The 21,305-nt window shown below is 37.8% G+C and overlaps 1 protein-coding gene across 8 annotated transcripts in view; it reads right to left on the bottom strand.

Annotated features, from left to right (window-relative positions):
- Positions 1-63: 63 nt before the first annotated feature.
- CNOT1 (CCR4-NOT transcription complex subunit 1) overlaps positions 64-21,305 on the bottom strand; it is a 102,344-nt gene continuing 81,102 nt past the window's right edge. For 4 of the 8 annotated variants that reach the window (XM_078438837.1, XM_060650619.2, XM_060650620.2 and 1 more), the window contains exons 31-49: positions 18,936-19,232; positions 18,125-18,265; positions 17,927-18,031; positions 17,056-17,175; positions 15,707-15,898; positions 14,791-14,933; positions 14,233-14,341; positions 13,961-14,130; positions 13,074-13,326; positions 10,612-10,860; positions 9,276-9,439; positions 8,964-9,081; positions 7,438-7,539; positions 4,455-4,628; positions 3,504-3,653; positions 2,375-2,555; positions 1,631-1,763; positions 560-694; positions 64-406 (exon numbers count right to left, since the gene is read on the bottom strand). In XM_078438837.1, coding sequence (XP_078294963.1) covers positions 328-406; positions 560-694; positions 1,631-1,763; positions 2,375-2,555; positions 3,504-3,653; positions 4,455-4,628; positions 7,438-7,539; positions 8,964-9,081; positions 9,276-9,439; positions 10,612-10,860; positions 13,074-13,326; positions 13,961-14,130; positions 14,233-14,341; positions 14,791-14,933; positions 15,707-15,898; positions 17,056-17,175; positions 17,927-18,031; positions 18,125-18,265; positions 18,936-19,232 — 3,015 coding nt within the window. In that variant the 3' untranslated portion in view covers positions 64-327. Of the gene's footprint in view, positions 407-559; positions 695-1,630; positions 1,764-2,374; positions 2,556-3,503; positions 3,654-4,454; positions 4,629-7,436; positions 7,540-8,928; positions 9,082-9,275; positions 9,440-10,611; positions 10,861-13,073; positions 13,327-13,960; positions 14,131-14,232; positions 14,342-14,790; positions 14,934-15,706; positions 15,899-17,055; positions 17,176-17,926; positions 18,032-18,124; positions 18,266-18,935; positions 19,233-21,305 lie in introns of those variants that run through there. The other 4 variants (XM_060650622.2, XM_060650623.2, XM_060650621.2 and 1 more) reach the window with 2 other exon arrangements.

Raw genomic sequence — 21,305 nt, forward strand, 5'->3', positions numbered from 1 at the left:
TACCAAGTTTATCTACTTGCCTTGGACACATTTTGCACAAACCCAAGAAGTTCCAGACAAAAGTTTTCTCTTTCATATATTTACACAAGTTCAAAATGATATTCACAGCATCTTCTAAATTTTGGCCAAGAGTCAAAAAAATGCATTTAAACTTTGGAACGTGCCCACATACACAGGAAGCTGACCCAAACAGTAATTGGGGCAGGTACCCGAGAACCAAAGGGCTGGGAAAGTCAGGAAGAGCTGAAAGGATTCTTCAGCCAGTTTATGAACTTGGTGCAGTGGGACCTCCAGGCTGACGCATTTACAGCAGAGATGCAGTTCCATCTAACTGGCTCCTGTCCCTTCCATTACTTGCTGAGCCTGCTTCTGTCCCATGCAGCACTGTGCAACCGACTGGAATAACCTGAAAATAGAGACAATCACAAGTTTGTGATAAAACTTGAGGCCTGGCAATCCCTTGTGTCACATTAGCTCTGGCTATTATTACCCTCTTAATCACCCACCCTAGCTAGAGCCATCATCTGTTTCATTCTTAGACAAATCACTTTGAACTCACTTTTCAATTTCTGGGGCACAGTGTACAAATTCATGGTTCCAGAACTTAAACGCTGGATTTTTAATCAGCTCAATGAAGGTAATAAGAAGACCCCAAGGATGTGGCCTATTTACAATCAACCGTTCCAAGAGAACCCTGAAGGGAAGAAAAGATGAGTTAATGCACAGAGAAACCTAGAAATTTATGAACACTTCTTCTTTACCTTTATTCCTATCTTTTCTCCTTGATTACTAAACTACATGCAAAAGTTACTAGCTTTACTGAAGACAGGTGGATTAAGGTCTAAACGATACATCACAGTTAATGCAGGTGGATTCCGAATTAGTCTTCTAGGCTCACTAACTGGAAGAGGTAGGATACAAATCTAGGTTTTCTAAGTTAAAGGATAATAGTATCAGATTACATGGCTCACAGAAAGCTACTTAAGGAATGCACAACCAGTGAAAAGAAATGAATTCTAATACTACCTGGGTATGTGTGAAAATGATCAAGGATATTATTTAATGAGATACTGTATCTAATACACAAACTATTAAGTGAAGGGGCAAGTTTTTAAAGTCTGGTCCAGTTTTAAAAATGTGTATCTCTCTCACCAGAATCCACCCATTGCCTAATCTCTGGTGTAGTTTATCATTAGGAAAATGCCAAGTACAATCCTCTATTTCTCCTTCAAACCTTTCAACCTAGAGGATGAAGGAAAAAGCCCAAACTCTTTAACAAAATGCCTTTTAATAGGCCTATGAATTCTGGACTCTGGATAAAAATGTTATCGCTACCATCTGAGAGAAACTTGATTTTCAATCAAGATACCTATACCTTTTGTCAAAACCTTTTTATTTTAGCAATGATTATGATTTGCAATTCTCTACTTGTAATTCTGTGTCCATCAGACTAATCACCAGGGTAGGAATCAATGTACATTTTGTTCACTACTGTATCCCATATCCCACATGTAAAATGTTTTAAATGGACACAAAGATCTCAACGAACAGTGCACAGAAAACACACTTGATGCATAAGTTAAGGGGAAGAGGCAACCATTGAGAATCATCCAAAAAACGTCTCCCTTACCTTGTAATCTGTTCTTGGATAGCTTCAGTGTTGGCCTCTGCAAAAAGGTACAGCATGGTGCAGCTGAAGTAGTGAGTGTGGCTATTTGGGTACCGCAGCTGATTTGCAATTGCATTCAAGAAGAGATATCGACCTAGAAATTCAGAAAACAAACTTTATTAAAGACTTGCTCTGAGAGGCCAAGGCAAAAAGACATCATTCTGAGTGGCTAGGGTTTGGATTTGGGATCCTGGCCTTTCCCGTGTCCTTTAGTTTCAACCAGTGGTTCTCAGGTCCCCAGTGTTTCCACTTCTGGGAGATATATTTTTTTTATTTTCCACATTACAATTTTTAGAAATATTTAAAAACAGATACCCTGCATATTAATACATGTTAATAAAAGCATTCCCCCCCACCCCAAAAAAAAATCAGGGAAGAATATCCCTAATTTCACAGATCTATTTAATGTCATTTAATAGGAGACAGCTGGATTTCACAGATCTATTTAATGTCATTTAATAGAAGACAGCTGGATTCTTCTAATCCTGTGTTCAGTCTGCTCCAGTATTGTTTCCTGTAGCCTCTGGAAAACTCCACTATACACTCACGGCAAGAGTTTCCCCACCACCCAAAAAAAGAAAATAGCCAGAGCCATAAACAGACTAACAAAATATTATATGCCTATTATGACAAAGTATTTCTATGACCAGACTGTGGCAAACAATACAGAGAACTTAACTCTGAGAATTGGCTAGTTTCACTCACCTTCAGTGTCCAAGTCCACAGCCAGGTTCTGGAAGATGTCCATGTGAGCCGAGTGGGTGATCGTGCTCATTGATGGCGTGCTACCCTTGTTGTGGATGTGTGCAATGGCCTGAGTCCCTACATAGAGCACCAGTGCATTGATGAGCTGGAGGTTGTAACGATTGCCAGGTTCATTGGATACCTAAATGAACAAAACAGAAAACTCCTTATTTTCATAGAGGACTCACTATTTCTAAACCCTTTTTATGCCTTCATAGAAAAGCTGAACTGCTCTCAGTGTTCTTTGGGATCTAACTTTTAGAAATTTACTTGACTTTGTGAGGTTGCTGAACAAATGACACAGCTGTCTATGGGTGGTTGTGTCAGTAACAAGAAGGCAAAGCTTTAACAGGTGCCAGCAAAAAAGTACAGTTTATAAAGTCAGTCTATTATCTCAATGATAAAAAAATATTGGGAGGGGCGCCTGGCTGGCTCAGTTGGTGGAGTGTGTGACTCCTGATCACAGGGTTGTGAATTCAAGCCCCATGTTGGGTATGGTGCATTCTTAAAATCTTGAAGAAAAAAATAATCTAGAGAAAGGGAAAAGTGGTACTCTGGTGTGGAAAGACCACACGATTTCAAGTCCTTTTCTAAAACAGCAAACTAAGACAGAATCACCTTATTAAGAACAATCATGGGGTGTGGGAGGAGCCTGGGTGGCTCAGCTGGTTGAGTGTCCAACTTTGGTTTGGGCCATGATCTCATGGTTCGTGGGTTCAGGACCCACGTTGGGCTCTGTGCTGACCGTTCACAGAGCCTGGAGCCTGCTTTGGATTCTGTGTCTCCCCTTCCTCCCTCCCTGTCTCCCTCCCCCTCATGCTCTGTGTCTGTCTCTCAAAATAAACAAACATTAAAAACAATAATCATCTTGGGAGTACTGAAAGGGAACCATTATCAGCCATGTATTCGTACAAAAAATCAGCCTGTTCCCCTGGTTGCCTCTTCTAAGGCTTTGTATCATTGATAAGATGAACCAGTAAAATGCATAATTCAGTGAATCTCATCCAACCATGAGAAATTTTTAAATCTGGTTGACTCCCAAATAGACCACTCACAGACACAGCTGAAAATTTAAGTCAAACCAATTAACCTGTAGGTTGCTGCGCAAATCAGACAGAAAAGTGACCGGTGATCGAGTTTTAAGATAGGAATCCAAATCCTTTTTGAACTGAGGTGGCATCACTCCAGTAAAATTGGTAAGAATCCGAGGTGCAATGTTAATTTCACTTAACATATCCACCTGCCACAGATAGATACAATAATCAAAACCAGAAGCATATGTAGGAGTTAACAGCAAATTCCATCTGTGCTAAAAAGTAGTAGGATTGTTTTTCTAAAACTATACAATGTAAGATCTTACAAAGAGCTGCCACTTTTTATTAATCTGTAATTAAAAATCTATAAAAGGTAGGAATCTCTCATTCTGTAGTAAATCATCTTTCTAAATTAAGGCAGGATAGGTACCTTCTGTGAACAAGCCTAATAATGTGTAGCACTAGTTATTTTTTTTCTGGACTTGGGTTTCAAAGTAAGGGTACAGAGGAGATATTGCTCACTCACCAAGAGCCCTAGTCTTTGAAAAGATGCCTCAGAAGAAAAGAACATCATACTTGTTACTTTAAAAAAAAAAAATGCATGTGAAAGAAAAAGAATACAAAATACATAAGAATTACAGTAGCTGCATCAGGGGGACACACAAAAAATACCTGTGGAATACAGGTATTATAAACGTCTGTTCTGAAATTCTGTGCAGTCAGGGCCACCCAGCAAGTGACTGGCCCAAAACCTTGGTTGACGTTCTGCAAAAATTAACTTACTATCAAAATTAACTGAAAACAGCAGCTAGGCAAAACTGTAAACCAATATTCAGCAGGCTTAATAACATGATTGCCCCCTACCCCCAAAGAGCATCCTCATCTAACAAATAACTTATATGTGGTTTATGCTGGGGAAAGACAGGTTAAATAAGTCTACAACCAGAGAAAAGGACTGAAATACTAAGACGTAACCTTGTTTTTCCTTGAAATGTTTAGAACTTTACCTTCAGATTAGGAGTGAATGGGTCTGGGAGCCTCATGTTTCTTGGGAAGGCACTCAGGATGAGATTTCTTAGCTGAATACAATTAGGTGGGATCACATCACAGAATCCATAATGATAATCACAAAGGAACTCAGGGAAATCATGCAAAAGAACCAGCAGCACTCTCAAAGTGCCCTATTTTTAAAAAATGAGAAAAACATTGTTTTCATATTAAGTTGGAAAGTTGGAGTAACATTTATACTATCATGTTAACTCAAGTAAACATGATAAAAGTATAAAGTATGCTTCATTAACAAATTACAGGCTTTAATAAAAAATTGTGTCACAAGTGATTTACCAAAATATATACATGTACCATCTGGAAATTACCAAAATCTAATTTTGAGGACTTAATACCTTAAATGCTGTATACTAGAAGAAGCTAGCAAAAAAAAAAAAAAAAAAAAAAAAAAAAAGACAGACATAGGCTTCTAACTTCAGAAGCTGAAAAAACATAATTTATGAAAACCAAGAATGTAAAAAAGCCAAAATCAATTACATGTTTAAAAAGTATTAAAGGAGCGTGAACCAAAATTGGCTGTTTGAAAAGATTAATAAAATTGATAAACCCTACTAATGGAAAAAATATTAATAGCAAGAATGAAATGGGACCATCACTACAGATCCTACAGACATAACAGTTTAAGAGAATGGCCCCCAGTTATATGCTAATAAATTTGACAATTCAGATAAAATAAACTACTTTAAAAACCAACTTGCCAAAACCCCAATCAAAATAAAATCTGAATAGGGGTGCCTGGGTGGTTCAGTTGGTTAAGCTCTTGGTTTCAGCTCAGGCCATAATATCACGGTTCGTGAGTTTGAGGCCCGCATCGGGCTCGCAGCTGTTCAGTACAGAGCCCACTTGGGATCCTATGTCCCCCTCTCTCTGCCCCTCCCCACCCTTGTGGCTCTCCCCCCACCCCCAGCATCTCTAAAATCAATGAATAAGAGCTCCCCCAAACTTTGTTGTTTTTTTTTTTAATTTTTAAAGAGAACTTTTCCCAACTTTTTCAATGAGATTAGCATAATCTTGACACCAAAATTTGATGTGAAAAGTCACACAAAAATCCTAAATATCAGAAATAGAAATAACAGTGATATATCATGACCAAATGATTCAAAATGCAATGGCAGTTTAAACATTTTAAAATTAATGGAGTTATAATATTAACAGAAAAAAGATTTTTTACATTATCTTGAATGCAAAAAGGCATTCAATATGACTCCATACCTATTTAATGATTTAAAAACTCAACAAATTATGAATAGAGGGCATTTCCTTATTCAGATAATGGTATCTGCAAAACAAAACTGTAGATTTATAAAAACATTATACTTAATGGTGAATAACTAAAAGCTTTCCTTAGGATCATTAATGAGACAAACATGTCATTATCACTCTCTTCTATTCAACACTTTCCTGGGAGTTACTGGCAAGAAAAAGTAAAACACAAACCCAAAGTTACATGTTGATGGAACGAATACAGAATACACTTCTCCCCACAAAAGACACTCATAAACTCCCAGAAAATGTAAATTTTGCAAGGTAGCTGGATGCAAGGCCAATATACAAAAATCAGTTTGTTTCTATACATTGTTACCAAGTATGAAAAAGTTTAAAGACATTTTACAATGTCACCAAAAAACCCACAAAATGTATAGGCATAAGTCTAAAGAAAGAGGTTGAAAAGCTCTATTCTAAAAACTACAAAGCACTGCATAGTAAAATTAAAGACCTACCTAAATAGAAATATTCATGTTCAGGATTGAAAGCTTAATATTATTAAGATGTCTATTCTCTCCAAAATGATCTAGAGATTCACTGCAATCTCAATCTAAATCCCAGCCAGCTTTTAGAAGTGAAGATGACTGTGTAGTTTTATGCAACGGCAAATGACACAAAATAGCCAAAATAATCTTAAAAGAGAGCAAAGTTGAAGAGGAATCACTTTGCTTGATTACTCTGGTTTTATATGTAAGTCTTACAACTCAAGACAGTTTTATACTGCCCTAAGAACACAAAACAGATGAACTAGAGAGATACCCATACACAAATGGTCAATTATTTGACATAGGTGCCCAAGCAATTCAATAGGGAATAAAGAATGGTACTGAAAAGCTGTACATTATTTATTGGGGTGGGGATATAAGGAAAGAGGAGGAAACGAATCACAAAACCATACACAAAAATAACTCTCAGATAGGTCATACCTCCTAAGCGTAAAAGCCAGAATTATACGGCTTCTTGGGCAGTGAACAGAGCACACACAGAAGAGAATGCGACTTGGGACTGCCAAAGATTTCTTACGTCAGATACAAAAAAAAAAAAAGATTTCTTACATGAGATGAAAGTAAAAACTTGGTAATTCTGACTACATTAAAGTTTCCATTCCTCAAAAGACACCCTACTTTTAAGGGAGTAAAAAAGCCACAAGAATAGGAAATGTTTGAATATATATTAAACAAAGGGCTTATATCCAGAATGTATGAAGCAGTCCTACAAAAAGAAAACAGATATCTAGTAGAAATACGAGCAAAAAACTCGAAGAGGAGCATCACAAAAGGATATCCAAATGGCCAAGCTATTCATTTAAAAAAAAAAAAAAAAAAAAAAAATCAAGGAAATCCAAACTAAATCCACAATGAGATCCCACTGCACAACTGCCAAAATGGCTAACACAAAACAGTAAATACCAGGCACATGCTGGTGTGTCAATTAACAGCTATGTGTATTTTATAAAAGTAGTAGTATCTACTAAAGCTGAACACATGGAATACCCTGTTCAGGTGCTGGTTATACAAGAACATTTGACTTTTGCACTTTTCTGAATATATATTATACTTTAAAAGCTTAATAAAAAATATTTGGCCTCACATTCCCAGTTGAGAGTGTGTAAGTATTTTTAAATTTTATTTTAATTTGTAACTCTAGATTAATTACCTTATAGAGGATTTGCATAGGTTTGGTGAGTTCCACATTTCTAAGGAAAGGCGCTAAATATTTGAATAAATCAATCAGTAGCTGTGCATACATAGGCCATCCCTGAAAGAAAGAAATGTACATGAGTCGTAATTCTACTCAGTTGCTGTTCTACCACCAAAAAGTTGACTTGTTTACTATCTTCTTCAGACTAATATAACTAGAGAATACTGACATAAATAAGTCTCTTGAAGACTGCCATTAAAAAGGAGTAAGGATAATTACAGAAACAGTGAGAAATATTTAAAACAAAATGGCTCCAGAATTCTAGGATGTATGGGTCCTTGTGCCTGTAAGCAAAATTTGAAGAGGAGTAGTAAACCTGGAGAAAATTTCAGACACAACACAAAACAGTCAACTAAGAAACTGACAGAGGTCTGTTTTCTTCCTTCCTTCCTGTATTTATTTATTTTTAAGTTCCTTGTTTTAATTAAGTCCTAGGTCTCAAACCATTTCTTTCCCCACTCCCAACTCCTGTCAAATAATTTGATCCAGTTTATAAAAAGTTCACACTATAAATCCTCTATTTTTCAGCCAAACATGGCTGAACCTGTCACCAACTCCCAATTTTACTAAGTATGTTTATTTGGGGGCAATTTTATTCAATGTTATTGTGTTTCTCCTCCTGGAATATCAAACAATATACACTCCATTTAAGGATTAGCTCACTTTCTTTTTTGCCAAGCACATTAGTCATATTTTCTTCTGAAAGGCCAATCAAGGATATGTTCTACCATATTCATTTGCCATTTAATTGCAAGATGGGAGAGAAACCTCTCATGTTAACTATGTTTATTGCAATTACACTTTAAAAACTCTTTACTAAAGGGGGCACCTGGATGTCTCAGTCATTTAAGTGTCCTACTTCAGCTTAGGTCATGATCTCACAATTTGGGAGTTCGAGCCCTGCATCGGGCTCTGCACTGACAGCTCAGAGCCTGGAGCCTGATTTGGATTCTGTGTCTCCCTCTCTCTCTGCCCCTCCCCTGCTCACACACACACACTCAGTCTCTCAAAAATAAACATTTAAAAATAATAAAAATTAAAAAAATAAAACTCTTTACTAAAACTTGATCCTAATTTCTTCAAATACAGGCCAGCAGTCTTCACCCTTGAGTGTGAGAGTCTTTAGCATTTAAGGTGAGAACCTGTAAAACTGGCGGGTTCTAGAACTCCATTATTCGAAGTTTTATATATAAGTCTACAAAGGTGCTCCAAGGTTTCAGCTTTTCTAAAAAAGTCCTTAAGAAATTAACACAGATGGCTCACAAGACACTTGGAAAAGCAATACCCTAATCACCGAGGAATGGCTTCTAGGCAGAGGCAGTCAAGTACTTGTTAAACCTCTCTCCAAAACTTTACTCCACATGAAATTATTCTCGACTAAACCTGGAATAAGTAAAATTACTACTAAATGACTAAAAGTGCTAATAATAAGCTCCAAGTAGTTACAGTCTTCATCTGTAGGAGATAAACTGCAGCCACACCTTCTGCTGTGGCGTATGTGCCAGCATTCTTGCAATAAATATCCGATGGGAGATCAGTTCAAGCCAGGCATACACAAAGCCAGGGGCTTTGGTAGGCCTCAAGATGTGGAATGTATTGCTGAAAGAAGAAAACCTTAGTCAGAAGAAGGTCCAAGTTAAATATGGTGAATACCACATCAATATAAGTAAGTAACATTCAAGATGTATTATAAATCAACATGCCTCAAATCCACAAGAATACTACTTCTCAAATTTTACCAACAAAATATCAATCCTTAATGGGAAATCTCTATTAAATCCAACAATACTCACCAGAAAGCTGTAAGTGTCTGGAAATTAATGGTTTCCAATACATGCTCAGGTGCATTGAGTTCCAAGAGCAGCATGATAAAAATTCGATGGTAAGGAAGCTGCTGAAATTCACTTTGCCGGACATCGTGATCCTGCAGGAGAACTCCCACGACTATACCAAGAACCTACAGAGCACACAGATTACGAGCCTGTACATCATAAAAATAATTCACTTACCACTCATCAGACAAGTTTTTTTACCTTGTATTCTTAAGTCCCACATTAAAGGACACATATCATTTGAATACAAAATTATATGCTGGCACCCAAAAGGGCCATACACTGATGTGGCCCACAGAATTTTGTTTTCTTTGAATTTCAATGATCTTAGACCAGAAACATACTCTCCACAAATACTGGTTTTTTGTAAGCTTTAGAAAGGAACATGGTACATCGTATTCCATCATGTTAATACAATGTAACAACCTAATTTTTCTGGTCTGATGTGAGTAAAGCTGACAAGAAGCAAAATGGTTTATACTTCTCTTGGCATTTAATAGATGGAAAGCCAGGGAAGCTCTCAGGCTGCAGAAATGTCTCACATACACAAAGAACTGGAAGTGCCTGGGCAGCTCAGCAACAGTCAAGCCTCTCTTGATTTTGGCTCAGGTCATGATCTCATGGTTTGTGGGACAGAGCCCCACAATGGGCTGGGCTGACAGCATGGAGCCTGACTGGGATTCTGTCTCTCTGCCCTTCCCCAGCTTGAGTGCTCTCTCTCAAAATAAATAAATAAATTTAAAAACACAAAGAACCATCCTGCATTCCACTGGATTTTCCCATTGAAGAGTGAGGGACAGGGCAACCTACTTGTAATTACCCAAGACCAAACTCTAAGTTCGTTTTTGCAGTTTTAGTACTGAAATTTCCAGGAATTCTATATATGTCAAAAGAAAACCATTTTGTTCCTGTGAAGAAAACAATCAACTGCAATGTCACTCCTGGTATTTGAGGTGCTAATCTGTTATCAGTGGACAGGTCGAGCCACCCCATTCAGGGTGATTCTGCGCATAGCCCAAAATTCTGTATTATCTAAATATCTTCCAGTATAGTCATTACCAAACATTAACATACTGAAATACCTTGTGGTGGTTGGAGGGGGAGGAGGGGTGGACTTTTAGTTCAGACACTACACTCTTCTAATATTTAATGACTATGTTTATAATACTATCTATGAATTTAATTTCAGGACAGAAAAAGGGCTATTACAAAATGTTTTGGGGAAGGGATTGGGCCCTAAAAACCACTGATGCAGGCTTCAAGTGTATCAAGACTAAGGCAAGAGAGAATTTCAGACCTTGTTCAGCAGATTAATCTTTGTGACAGTGTTGGTGGCCTCCCCTGAGTGCTTCACTAGCAGTGCAATGAGGCGGACAAAGGCATCCAGGTTGTGATAGCACTTGGCTCGGATCATGGTGGGATTAGCAGCAGGATTGTGCTGCTGCTCTGCCTGAGCACGGTAACTGATTTCTACACACATTTCAGTACACAGACGAAAGAACCTTGTTATGAGGTCATCAGTCTTCAGGATTCCTTGCTGGTGCATCTACCAAAGGAATAAAAATATAAAACACAGTGAGATATAATACACACAAATAATTTTTTAATTTTCATATTTAGGAGGTATTCTCCCATTCACTCCTTGTCACATTTCTACTTCTTACTTTTTGTAAAAACAGGGGTCATGAAAATGATTTCTCCATTAAGGACAGATGACAGAATTCCTTAGTTTTAAGTTTAATGGAGAACAGAAATGATGGAAATTGAGAAAGAAATAGAAACATGGCAATTTTGAGTTAACAGTCCACAGCCAAGTAAAGTGGAAAAATTAACTAGGCAAACGAACCAACTTTTAGTAACCTACTAAGTCATAGTTAGACATTCTAACCAATTCATAATTCCCCCAAGTAAGAGATTAAATTATGTATATTTTACTTTTTCACAGAATTTAAGATAACTTCTCCCGAATGACTTAACCAGTAACAAAATTTTTAAACTCCAACTAGCTGCAACATGAAAAGTCAAGTAATAATTTGCACAATAAGTAGGTACCAAAGAAAATAGCCACAGATCATACCTGGCTACTTAAATGTAAATTGAGTTTATTTTGACGTAAATTAAGTTTAAAATAACACGGACAGAATGAATTTCTTCAAAACAAAGGATAAAGAACAAATTTTATGACATATGATTTGGAAGTGAAGCAGAGAAGTTATTTGGCTAGTACAAAAGAAGAAGGCAGTATAAGAGGTGTTAAGGGTGCAGAGGGAGAAGGAGGTCAGTGCTTAAAGAAACCAAGCCCAAAATGGAAACTTGACCGATATCTTGGAAACTTAAAAACAATTTCACTGTCCCTTGATAAGCAGTAAAATAACTGAATTGAAACTTATGTACCCTAGGCAAGACAGAAGGTCAGCAAAGGGACTTTTGTACATTGAAATCTGAGAAACTACCAGGGGGAGGTAACAAAGACAGACTGCTGTTATCAAGGAGGTCAAGGAAGAAAGAATTCTCAAAAGGATGCAAAAGAGAATAAAAAGTATAAATACAGTATCTTTTTCAAACAGAGAGAAGAAACAAGAGTAAATAAGCCAGCAGGAAGAGCTGAGACAAGCGCCACATCCATACCCATGAAATTTTGATGATCACAAAAAAACCCCAACTGATTCAAAGTTCTTCCATCCAAATCAGAAAATCAAACTGTAAATATTCAACAACAGCTTTGCAATAAGGTGTATTTTAGAATTCTTTTAAGGTAGAGACCTACTTAGTATGATTTATTTACCCAGTTAACATTCATCTTGAACAGTAAATCCAATTTTTAACAACTTTTAAAATTCTAATCCGCTCTTCCATAATCCACTGTCATTTATTTGATAATAGATCTAATTGCAATCTTTCTTTGGTTGCACGCCTATGCTTTGGTCTCAGTTTAAAAAATATAATGGTCAATCTGCAGAAATAAGCAGATAAGCTAGTATCTCTCCCTGAATAAACATTACAATAGTTCTACTAAAGGAATTCTAAGGCCAGTTCAGCAAAAGCACCACTCTGGCAATTAAGTAGTATGATCAGGACAAACTGGCTACTGAGTATGAATCCCTTACAGTGGTTGAAAACAGCCAGTAATAATAAAAAACAGAATGCTAAAATGGTACTATCGCTCTCTTCCTACATCATTGTTTACTCATCCTGTTCAAATATTCTTTTCTAGGAAATGGTTTCCTAACACTTTAACTCAAAGTCCAATTTAGATAAAATCACATGAAAATAAATAGAAACTATTTCCCAAAAAACCATGTTAACCAATTATAGGCAGATAAGCTACTTAGTTTAGAAAATATAATAAAAGGCTCTACCATTTAAATATTTAAGATTTTGTTGCATTTTCTTATTTTTAAAAACATGGGCTATTATGAGAATATTACTTATTAGCCCCAAATTCCCTCACTATTGATTATCAAGCTAGTAAAATTACTACATACATGTGGCAATTTCATTATTCATTATCTGATCCACTGTATTTTGTAGCTATGACTACTGAAGTGGGATAAATAGAACTAAAGGGGACATGAAATGCTGAATTTACTGCTTAGTGTCCAAAGATAAGGAATGAAATAGGCTTTATCAATTTAACAGAGTAACGATGCTGACATTTTGGTTTACATGAGTATGGAGGTAACTGTCTGACCACAGGTACATAATATTGAGCTTAAATATTGGAGGCATCACACCCTACTTATGTTGAATAAAAAGCACCTTTCTTTCCAAAAGCTCTACCTGTCCAACAAACGCAGAGAAAGCTTTGGTACTGTCACGGCCAGCTGCTGCTGAATGGTAGAGATTCACCCATTCCCTCAGAAGATACTCTGCCTTCTCCCTCAGGCCTGGAGGATCATCATACTCTGAGGCTTGAGAGATCCCAGAATGCATCATAAAGTTAGGGCCTCCATGAGCACGATCAATCATTGCTTCATAGTTGGATCGCACTACTTCCATCAGCTGGGGCAATCTAGTACAATAAATCCAGAGCGAAAATCAGTCTACTCATGGTTGTGATTTCACAGACATACAGTTGGACAATCTGCTTATTTAATAGAAACCACAACAGTGATTTCCATACTTAAGCAAAGCTATCTTTGGTCTCTTCCTGTTTACTCATGACCACATAATATGCAAATGACTGACTGACCTCAGTTAAGCCACTTCTTGACCCCAAAAAAAATGATGCCTGTTGAGATGGAGCTGATGTGCATAGTTAACAAACACTCTGTGCGCCTACCATGTGCCACGGTTTGTTATTTATCTTAATCTCAACAATTCTCTGAGATACTATTTCTATTTTATTCAAGAAAAGGCTTGAGGAGGGAGGGTAAGTCAACTTGCCTAAAATCAAAATTTAAAGTGCCAGGGCTTAAACACAGGACTCCTGACACCAAGTCTAGTACTGTATGTACTGCTTGCTCTACAGTAAGGTGGCTTGGCAGTTAGTTAAGCTCTCATACTTCAAGGGACAATATTAGGCCTCACTAAAGCTTCCCACATGTTGTACAGCAGTTCTAATAGGTAATGTTAGTAAATCTGCACATTCATTTCTAAAGCTCATTCTTAGACTCAACACACAAAGATCCCATCACCATCCTCACCCTTCTGGAGCATTGCCTCTGGAGTGAGCATTAATCCTCATGAGAGTTTCAATGGTGTGGAACAGATCTGCCTCAGTAACATGAGCAACACTCCTTTCATCCACCAGCAGGATTTTTACCAATTGCATAGCAAATGCCACGGCCATGTAGTTTAAACCATTCTCCATTGACTGGCAACACAGAAAGCACAACGTAAGATAGACAACACTTATGGCAAACACACTTCCCAGCTACCAGAGCCCTTTTTCTGTTTAAGAAAATTCCTTCCATACCTGTGCTAGGTGAAGATCATACTGCTGCATATTAACCAAATGATTGCGAATTAGCAACTCCACTGCTTCAACATTGTATTTATATTCATCCCGACATTCAATTAGGCACCTAGAAAAAGTGTTTCTTTACTCATATAGGCTTAACCATATTGTAACAGGTAAAATAAAGATCCTATTTTATTCAGTGGTAATTTGTTCCAAATTAAGGATGCTTTGAGAACCAAATGCAAATCAGTACCCAAAATTCAAAATAGCCAATAATGAAGCAGAACAGACAGCACAGTGTTAAAACTCAAGCTTTTCTTTCAAAGCCTAGAAAACAAAGCATTCCACTTAAGACACTGAAATATTTATATGTGAACACCACTGCCAAGAAATCATTGAAACCTTTTAAAACCAATGATCTGCAATTTATTCCCCAAAGCAAAGTACTGGTTTTGTATATTCGTCAAAGTCCCATTTGCCTTCTAGAAAAAAAGGAAACCTCTGGACATGAAAAGGGCCATGTATCTTAGAAAGCAGTCTAATAAACAGTACTTGTTTAAGATGGATACTGACCTTGTGATCTGTTTGTTACACCATGGAGACCCATATGCCCGACCATCCTGAAGAGCTTTTAAGACCAAAAGATGACACTCCCTGTAGCGCAGCAATAGGTCAGCATCAGCACCACTTGTGGCATCTAGTAAACCCTCTACTGCCTACGGAAGAAAAACAGTATTCACAAACATGGAAAATATAGTATTCAGCCCAACTTTCAAAGCCAAAAACCAAACCTTAACAGAAATTACAATGTATCTTCTGGAGCCTCGAGTTAACAATGTCTCCACTCACCAAAACCCTTTTCACTCACACACACACACACACACACACTCTCTCTCTCTCTCTCTCTCTCTCTCTCTCTCTCAATTCTAATTTATATTCACATGTGTTCTTCATATAAAAAGTCCCACTGTCCCTACACAGTCAAAATCCAATGGTCCGTAACAACCCTCCCACATAACCCACCTACGTGGATCAACCTTTCCCTCCAAATCTAAAGTGCTGTCTTTTAAAGTTTCTTAAATAACTGTGTTTTCAAAAAATTGTAATAAAAAAAGATTTTCCCACTTCGCCGTTGGTAAGTGCCATGACTACATTCTGTTCTGGGAAAAACTCACCCAGTTTTTACCAAACAAAATTTGTTTTATCTTAATTTTAAAATCTGAAGCTAACTTAAGTAGGCGATGGTGCAGGTCACTAGACTTACAAACATAGTTTCTTCTTAAAAATAACATTTAATGGGGCACCTGGGTGGCTGAGTCAGTTAAGCATCTATCTGACTGTTGACTTCGGCTCAGGTCATGCTCTCACGGTTCATGGGATTGAGCCCCCATGTTGGCTCTGTGCTGATAGGGTGGAGCCTGGTTAGAATTCTCTCACTCTCTCTCTCTGCCCATCCCCTGCTCCCTAACAAAGTTAAAAAAGAACTAACCTTCTGGAGCAATCCAAGAGCAGCTATGGCATCCCGAGAGTTTCGAGATAATACTACAACCTCCAAAAGACTTCTAAGAGCCTGAGCTTGAGGATTCATGGCCAAAGTTGGTGGGATGGCATGTAGGTGCTGCTCCAGTTCTGTAATGCACTTATCATAAATCTGAGCTACATCATCTGTTGCCCAAGCTTGCTGTTTGAGAGAAGGAAAGAACCAAAAAAGAGATAAGCAAAAATTTTTCAGATTTTTCACTGGCACATGCAGCAATTAAAAAGTATTTTAGTATGTTTACTCCCTTGATTCCCACCCCCCCCCCCCCAATTAAAACAGAGGGGCGGCTCTTCCATTGCCTTTCCTAAACTATTCAATCTTAATGACATGAGGTGGGGCAGTGCAAGGCAGGGATGCGGGAAGGGGTACTTCACTTGACTATGAAGGCCTGACAGACATCAACATAATCAAGTAATCAAAGAAAACAAGACAGATAATGGGACAGGATATAGCCTAGGAAAGTAGGTAATCAAACCACAAAAAATATAGTACCCAGTCCAGCTGTCAAAGCCTAACAGAATAATAACACAGCATCATTTCTGTGATAAATATATCAAAGATGCACTACTTGAATCTATTCCTGAGAACATACTGAACAAATCCAAATCAGGACATTCTAGAAAATAACTAGCCTGTAGTCTGCAAAAGTGTCAAGGTCATGAAAGATGAGGAAAAGGTAAGGTGCTATACTAGACTGACCTGGAGGAAACTTTAAAAACATAACTAACTAAAAATGTGTGATTCTGAAATAGGTCCTTTTAACTATAAACAGATGATACTAGGACACTTCATAAAATCTGAATGATGTCTCAGGATTAGGTATTAATGTATCAGTATTAACGTCCTGATTTCAATAGCTGTACTATGGTCACACAGGAGAATGTCTTTGTAGATAACACAGACCAAAGTATTTGAAAGTGATTGGGACACCAGGGTCAGCATCTTATATTCAAATGGTTCAGGGGCAAAATGTTTCCCCCTACATCTCCCAACTTTTCTGTAAATAATTATATCAAAATTTTAGAAACTCTTTTTACAAAACATAGGCAAAGTGATGGGGTCACCATGTAAATTCCTTTAATTAGGCCAAAACATGAAAATCAACCTCATGGATTTAAAAAAAATAAAAAAGTTCCTCTGTGTGCCATCCTGATCTAATACAAAGAATAACTATACTCATCAACCGTGGGGTAATTTTCCCCCCTTTAACTTAAACTCTCAGGAAGCAAGAGATAGATTTGATAAAAACATTCAAATTAAAATGTAAAACATTCAATTTAATCCAAGGAACAGTTTACCTTCATGGGTTGGGCTAAAAATCCTGTAGGCTGACTTAAATCATTTGTGGGCAAGAAGCCAGGCACATTGCGTGCAAACTCTTCATAAACAGCCAGCTGCTTTGGGTCCACACCACCAACCTGGAAAGAAGAAAACCTATTTTGACAGGATCCTCTTCACAGAATCGAAGCAAAGTTCTTTGAAAGTGGAAAGTTTGCATGGAAGTACACACAGGGATTCTGGAGAAGGCACACAGGAGTCACTACAACATATAATAGCGTAATTGCACATGTATGTGTGTGCACACAACTCACAGTGTTTCCCATTTCCCTGAATCCTGTCAAAAGTCCCCTTTGTTTAAAAATTCATTTGAGTTTTTCTAGGGAAAAATACCTCAAATAGGAACACACAAAGTGAAATTCTCTAATGGAGCTGGTAACAGTGATCAGATTTCTTGCATCTTCTCACTAATAAGTAGTTAATAATTAAAACAGAAGTACTAGAAGGCAAGACCAAGTTGTGAAACACAAAAACTAACAGGCACATGAACTCTTTACATAGGGATGCGACAACTGGCAAGTGCATGCATCTAAGGTAACTTTTCTTTTTTAAAATTGTTTAAGTAATCTCTACACCCCATGTGGGGCTTGAACTCATGACCCTTAGATCAAGAATTGTATTCTCTACCAACTGAACCAGCCCAGTGACCCCATCTAAGATATCTTTATGCCTTCTCCACAGGTAGCCTACAAGTGATACGCTACTGAGGGTGGGATATTGTCTCAGAAACAACATGTAACCCCACTGTCTAAATCCTGGTGAGGAGTTTAAGCAACATAAACAGAAAGAAAACAAAGACGTGTAGGGAGAGACAATGCCCCCAATTCTTACTTTCAGCCTGATTTGCTCTGGCATCCGCTCAGCTTGATATGTTAACACAACAGGATCACAGTACCTGCGACCTTCTTGCCTAGCATGTTTTCTCAGTTCAAATTCCTGCAAATAAAAAAAGTCACTGAGGTTCTTGTTATGAGGCATTTTCTTAAACAGAAAAAAAAAATACTTAAATGGCAAAGGCTAAACACTTACAGTTGCTAATCTCTTGTCCATCTCAGGACCTGCTTTTTCTACTGCAGTCTTCTGAATAAAACAGCAAGCTAATTCACAATTGTCCTGAGCTAACTGAGCAGCTGCCTGATCCATCATTTCCCTCTGTTGTGGCGATGCAGTCTTTTGGAAGGGGAAGAGAAAGAAAGAAAACAATTTAAAGTTTTCTGTAGATAGATAGATAAGACAGATAATAGGAGATGCAATGCTTATACAAATTTTTAAAGTTCTGACTCTATTTATGACTTACTAGCTGTGACCACAAAATAGCCTAAAATCATCTTCATCTGTAAGATGAAAATACTACTCAACCAAAACACTTTGTTTTCAGGTTGTTATGAAGACAGTGAACAATATGGAAACAGTAAAGCAGTTAAAAAAAAAAAGGCGGTGGGGGAGGCATCATTAACCATGGCATGTAAGACCCAAAATTAGCAAATGAGTTAACCTGAGGAAAGAGTGTAATTGTGTGTGTACACAAAGTCACTTTACACAGTTTTCCACTGACCTACTACAAGTGCTTTAATCTAAATTCTTAATTACCAGAAACAATATTGTTAACTTATGTATTTTTAAAGCCTTCATGTCTTTAAACCAATAAATATTTGGATATCTACTATCTGCAAAACACTGTGTTGAGGATACAATAGTGAGCAAAAAAACATGAGGCTTCACCTCACAGCATTTACAATTCAACAGGAGGAAAGACATCAAATGTGATGACATGCAAAGAAAAAGAAACTCAAGCACGCATAAGAAATTATGTATTCCACCAAGAAAATAATCAACCTACACGAAGGGCTGAGGCAAAACTGTTTTTCAGGTTGGTAGATATGCTCATAAGCAAAGGTTCCCTGCAGGTAATCATAGCCATTCCAGCTGTTAAGTTCCGCATCATGTGATGAGCTGCTATTCGCATTCGAGATTCCTCAGAATCCAGGGCAAAATCCTTCCTGACTATTTGCTCACAAGTAGTCATAGCAATCTTAATTGATCGATCCACTACAGGATGGACCAGCTCCTGGACAGCCCGTTCAATTGCCTGGCGCACACACTGCTTCAACTGTGGATGAGCCTGAAACAAGGGAATCTAGGTGGGGGAAACAAGTTAAGTCAACAGCTTGTTTAAGTAAGACAACCCAAATTACATCAGTCATCACACCTGTGATTTTGGAAATGACTTCAAAGTTAACCATTAACTACCAATTTCTACTTTAAATTAACCAATGAAAAGCTCAGGAAATAGAAGCTAGTCTACAGAGAGAGTACTATTCGTTATACCTTATGATATGTGATAATAAATAGGTCTTTGCGTTTTTAAAAATTCTAAAAGTTTGATGTGCAAATTTTTAATTACAGGATCCATTATGTGCTTAGTTAAAATCTGTAGCTTAAGTACTCTCAAAGAAAGTAGCTTCGGGGCGCCTGGGTCACTCAGTCGGTTGAGCGTCTGACTTCAGCTCAGTCAGGATCTCACAGTCTGTGGATTCAAGCCCCACATTGGGCTCTGAGCTGACAGCTCAGGGCCTGGAGCCTGCTTCAGATTCTGTGTCTCCCTCTCTCTCTGCCCCTCCCCTGCTCATGCTCTATGTCTCAAAAAGAAATAAAAACATTTAAAAAACTTTTTTTAAATAAAAAAAAAAATGTAGCTTCTATAGTTGCGTGGAGAAATAAATGCAAAAAGAATCAGGTTAACAGAGAAAAGGATTTCTACAGAAACAGTACTACAAATAATTCTCCAGAATAGCAAACATTTACATTACCATACATTGAAGCCACTTTGCTTCACTTGAATGACTGTTTCTAATCTTTTATCTCTGGTATGCCCTAATACTCACTTGATCTCTTTAACTCAATGAATTTGTGAGAAACTTCTAAAATACTCATGATGGATACATAAAAATATTCAGATTACTGACAGTGTTATAAAGGGGAATCACAATTTCTAAATCTAAGGGCTCCCCCCCACCCCACAAAAAATTACATGCCATGGGGGTACAGGAGGGAGACCTAGGTTAAGATTTTTTAATTTTTGGGGCGCCTGGGTGGCGCAGTCGGTTAAGCGTCCGACTTCAGCCAGGTCATGATCTCGCGGTCCGTGAGTTCGAGCCCCGCGTCAGGCTCTGGGCTGATGGCTCAGAGCCTGGAGCCTGTTTCCGATTCTGTGTCTCCCTCTCTCTCTGCCCCTCCCCCGTTCATGCTCTGTCTCTCTCTGTCCCAAAAATAAATAAATAAACGGTGGGGGAAAAAAAAGTTTAATTTTTTAATGTTTACTTATTTTTGAGAGATAGACACAGCGTAAGCAGGGGAGAGGAGAGAGAGAGGGAGAGACAGAATCCGAAGCAGGGCCCAGGCTCTGAGCAGTCAGCACAGAGCCCAATGAGGGGAGTGAAATCACAAACCATGAGATCATGACCTGAGCCGAAGTCAGATGCTTAACCAACTGAGCCACCCAGGCGTCCCTAAAATGATCTTTTTTAAATCCCTTTGTGTCCTTTAAATAAAAAAGCTCAATGTATTAATGTTATTCCTGTATTTGTGAACATGGGCAGTTTCTAAAAATCAAACACCATGAATATTCCAGTATCTGATTCTGAACAAGTGTTAAGTAGACTGAAAGAAGATAATCATCATTCTCAATACACAGAGTAAAATACCTATAACTATTGGCATTTTATATGACTTCAGACCAAACTTCCTTCTGGAATATAGAAATGTAACTGAAAGTATTAAGTCCCACTTTTAGATCCTGGCTTGGAGACTTTACACATACACACAGGAATCAGCTCAGTTCTAGCTATCTACCAAAAGAAACAGCTTAATGCAAGGGCTAAGGGTCGCATGACAATGAAAATAAACAGCAAAAAACTATGGAATACTAAGGATCTTTTGGCCTGTGTAAGGTAATCTTGGCCATTGTGATTATATCGCCAGCTGATTAATACCACAGGGTTTAGATATGAGTAACCAACATAGGTGATTTCCAGTCACAATGACTATATTTTTAGAGTAGGAAAAAATCCCAGCTGTACTATACAGCAAGCAGTTGCCAATCCCTCCTTTCTGTACAAAATCCTCTAAGATCTAGGAACCCAGAAGGAAGGAGAAAAAGAAAAGGAAGGTGACCCATTTACCTTGTCATAAAGTAGGAACTGGGGGATGG

This window comes from Panthera onca, chromosome E2, assembly GCF_046562875.1.
Source record: "Panthera onca isolate mPanOnc1 chromosome E2, mPanOnc1 haplotype 2, whole genome shotgun sequence".
Lineage (NCBI taxonomy): Eukaryota > Metazoa > Chordata > Mammalia > Carnivora > Felidae > Panthera > Panthera onca.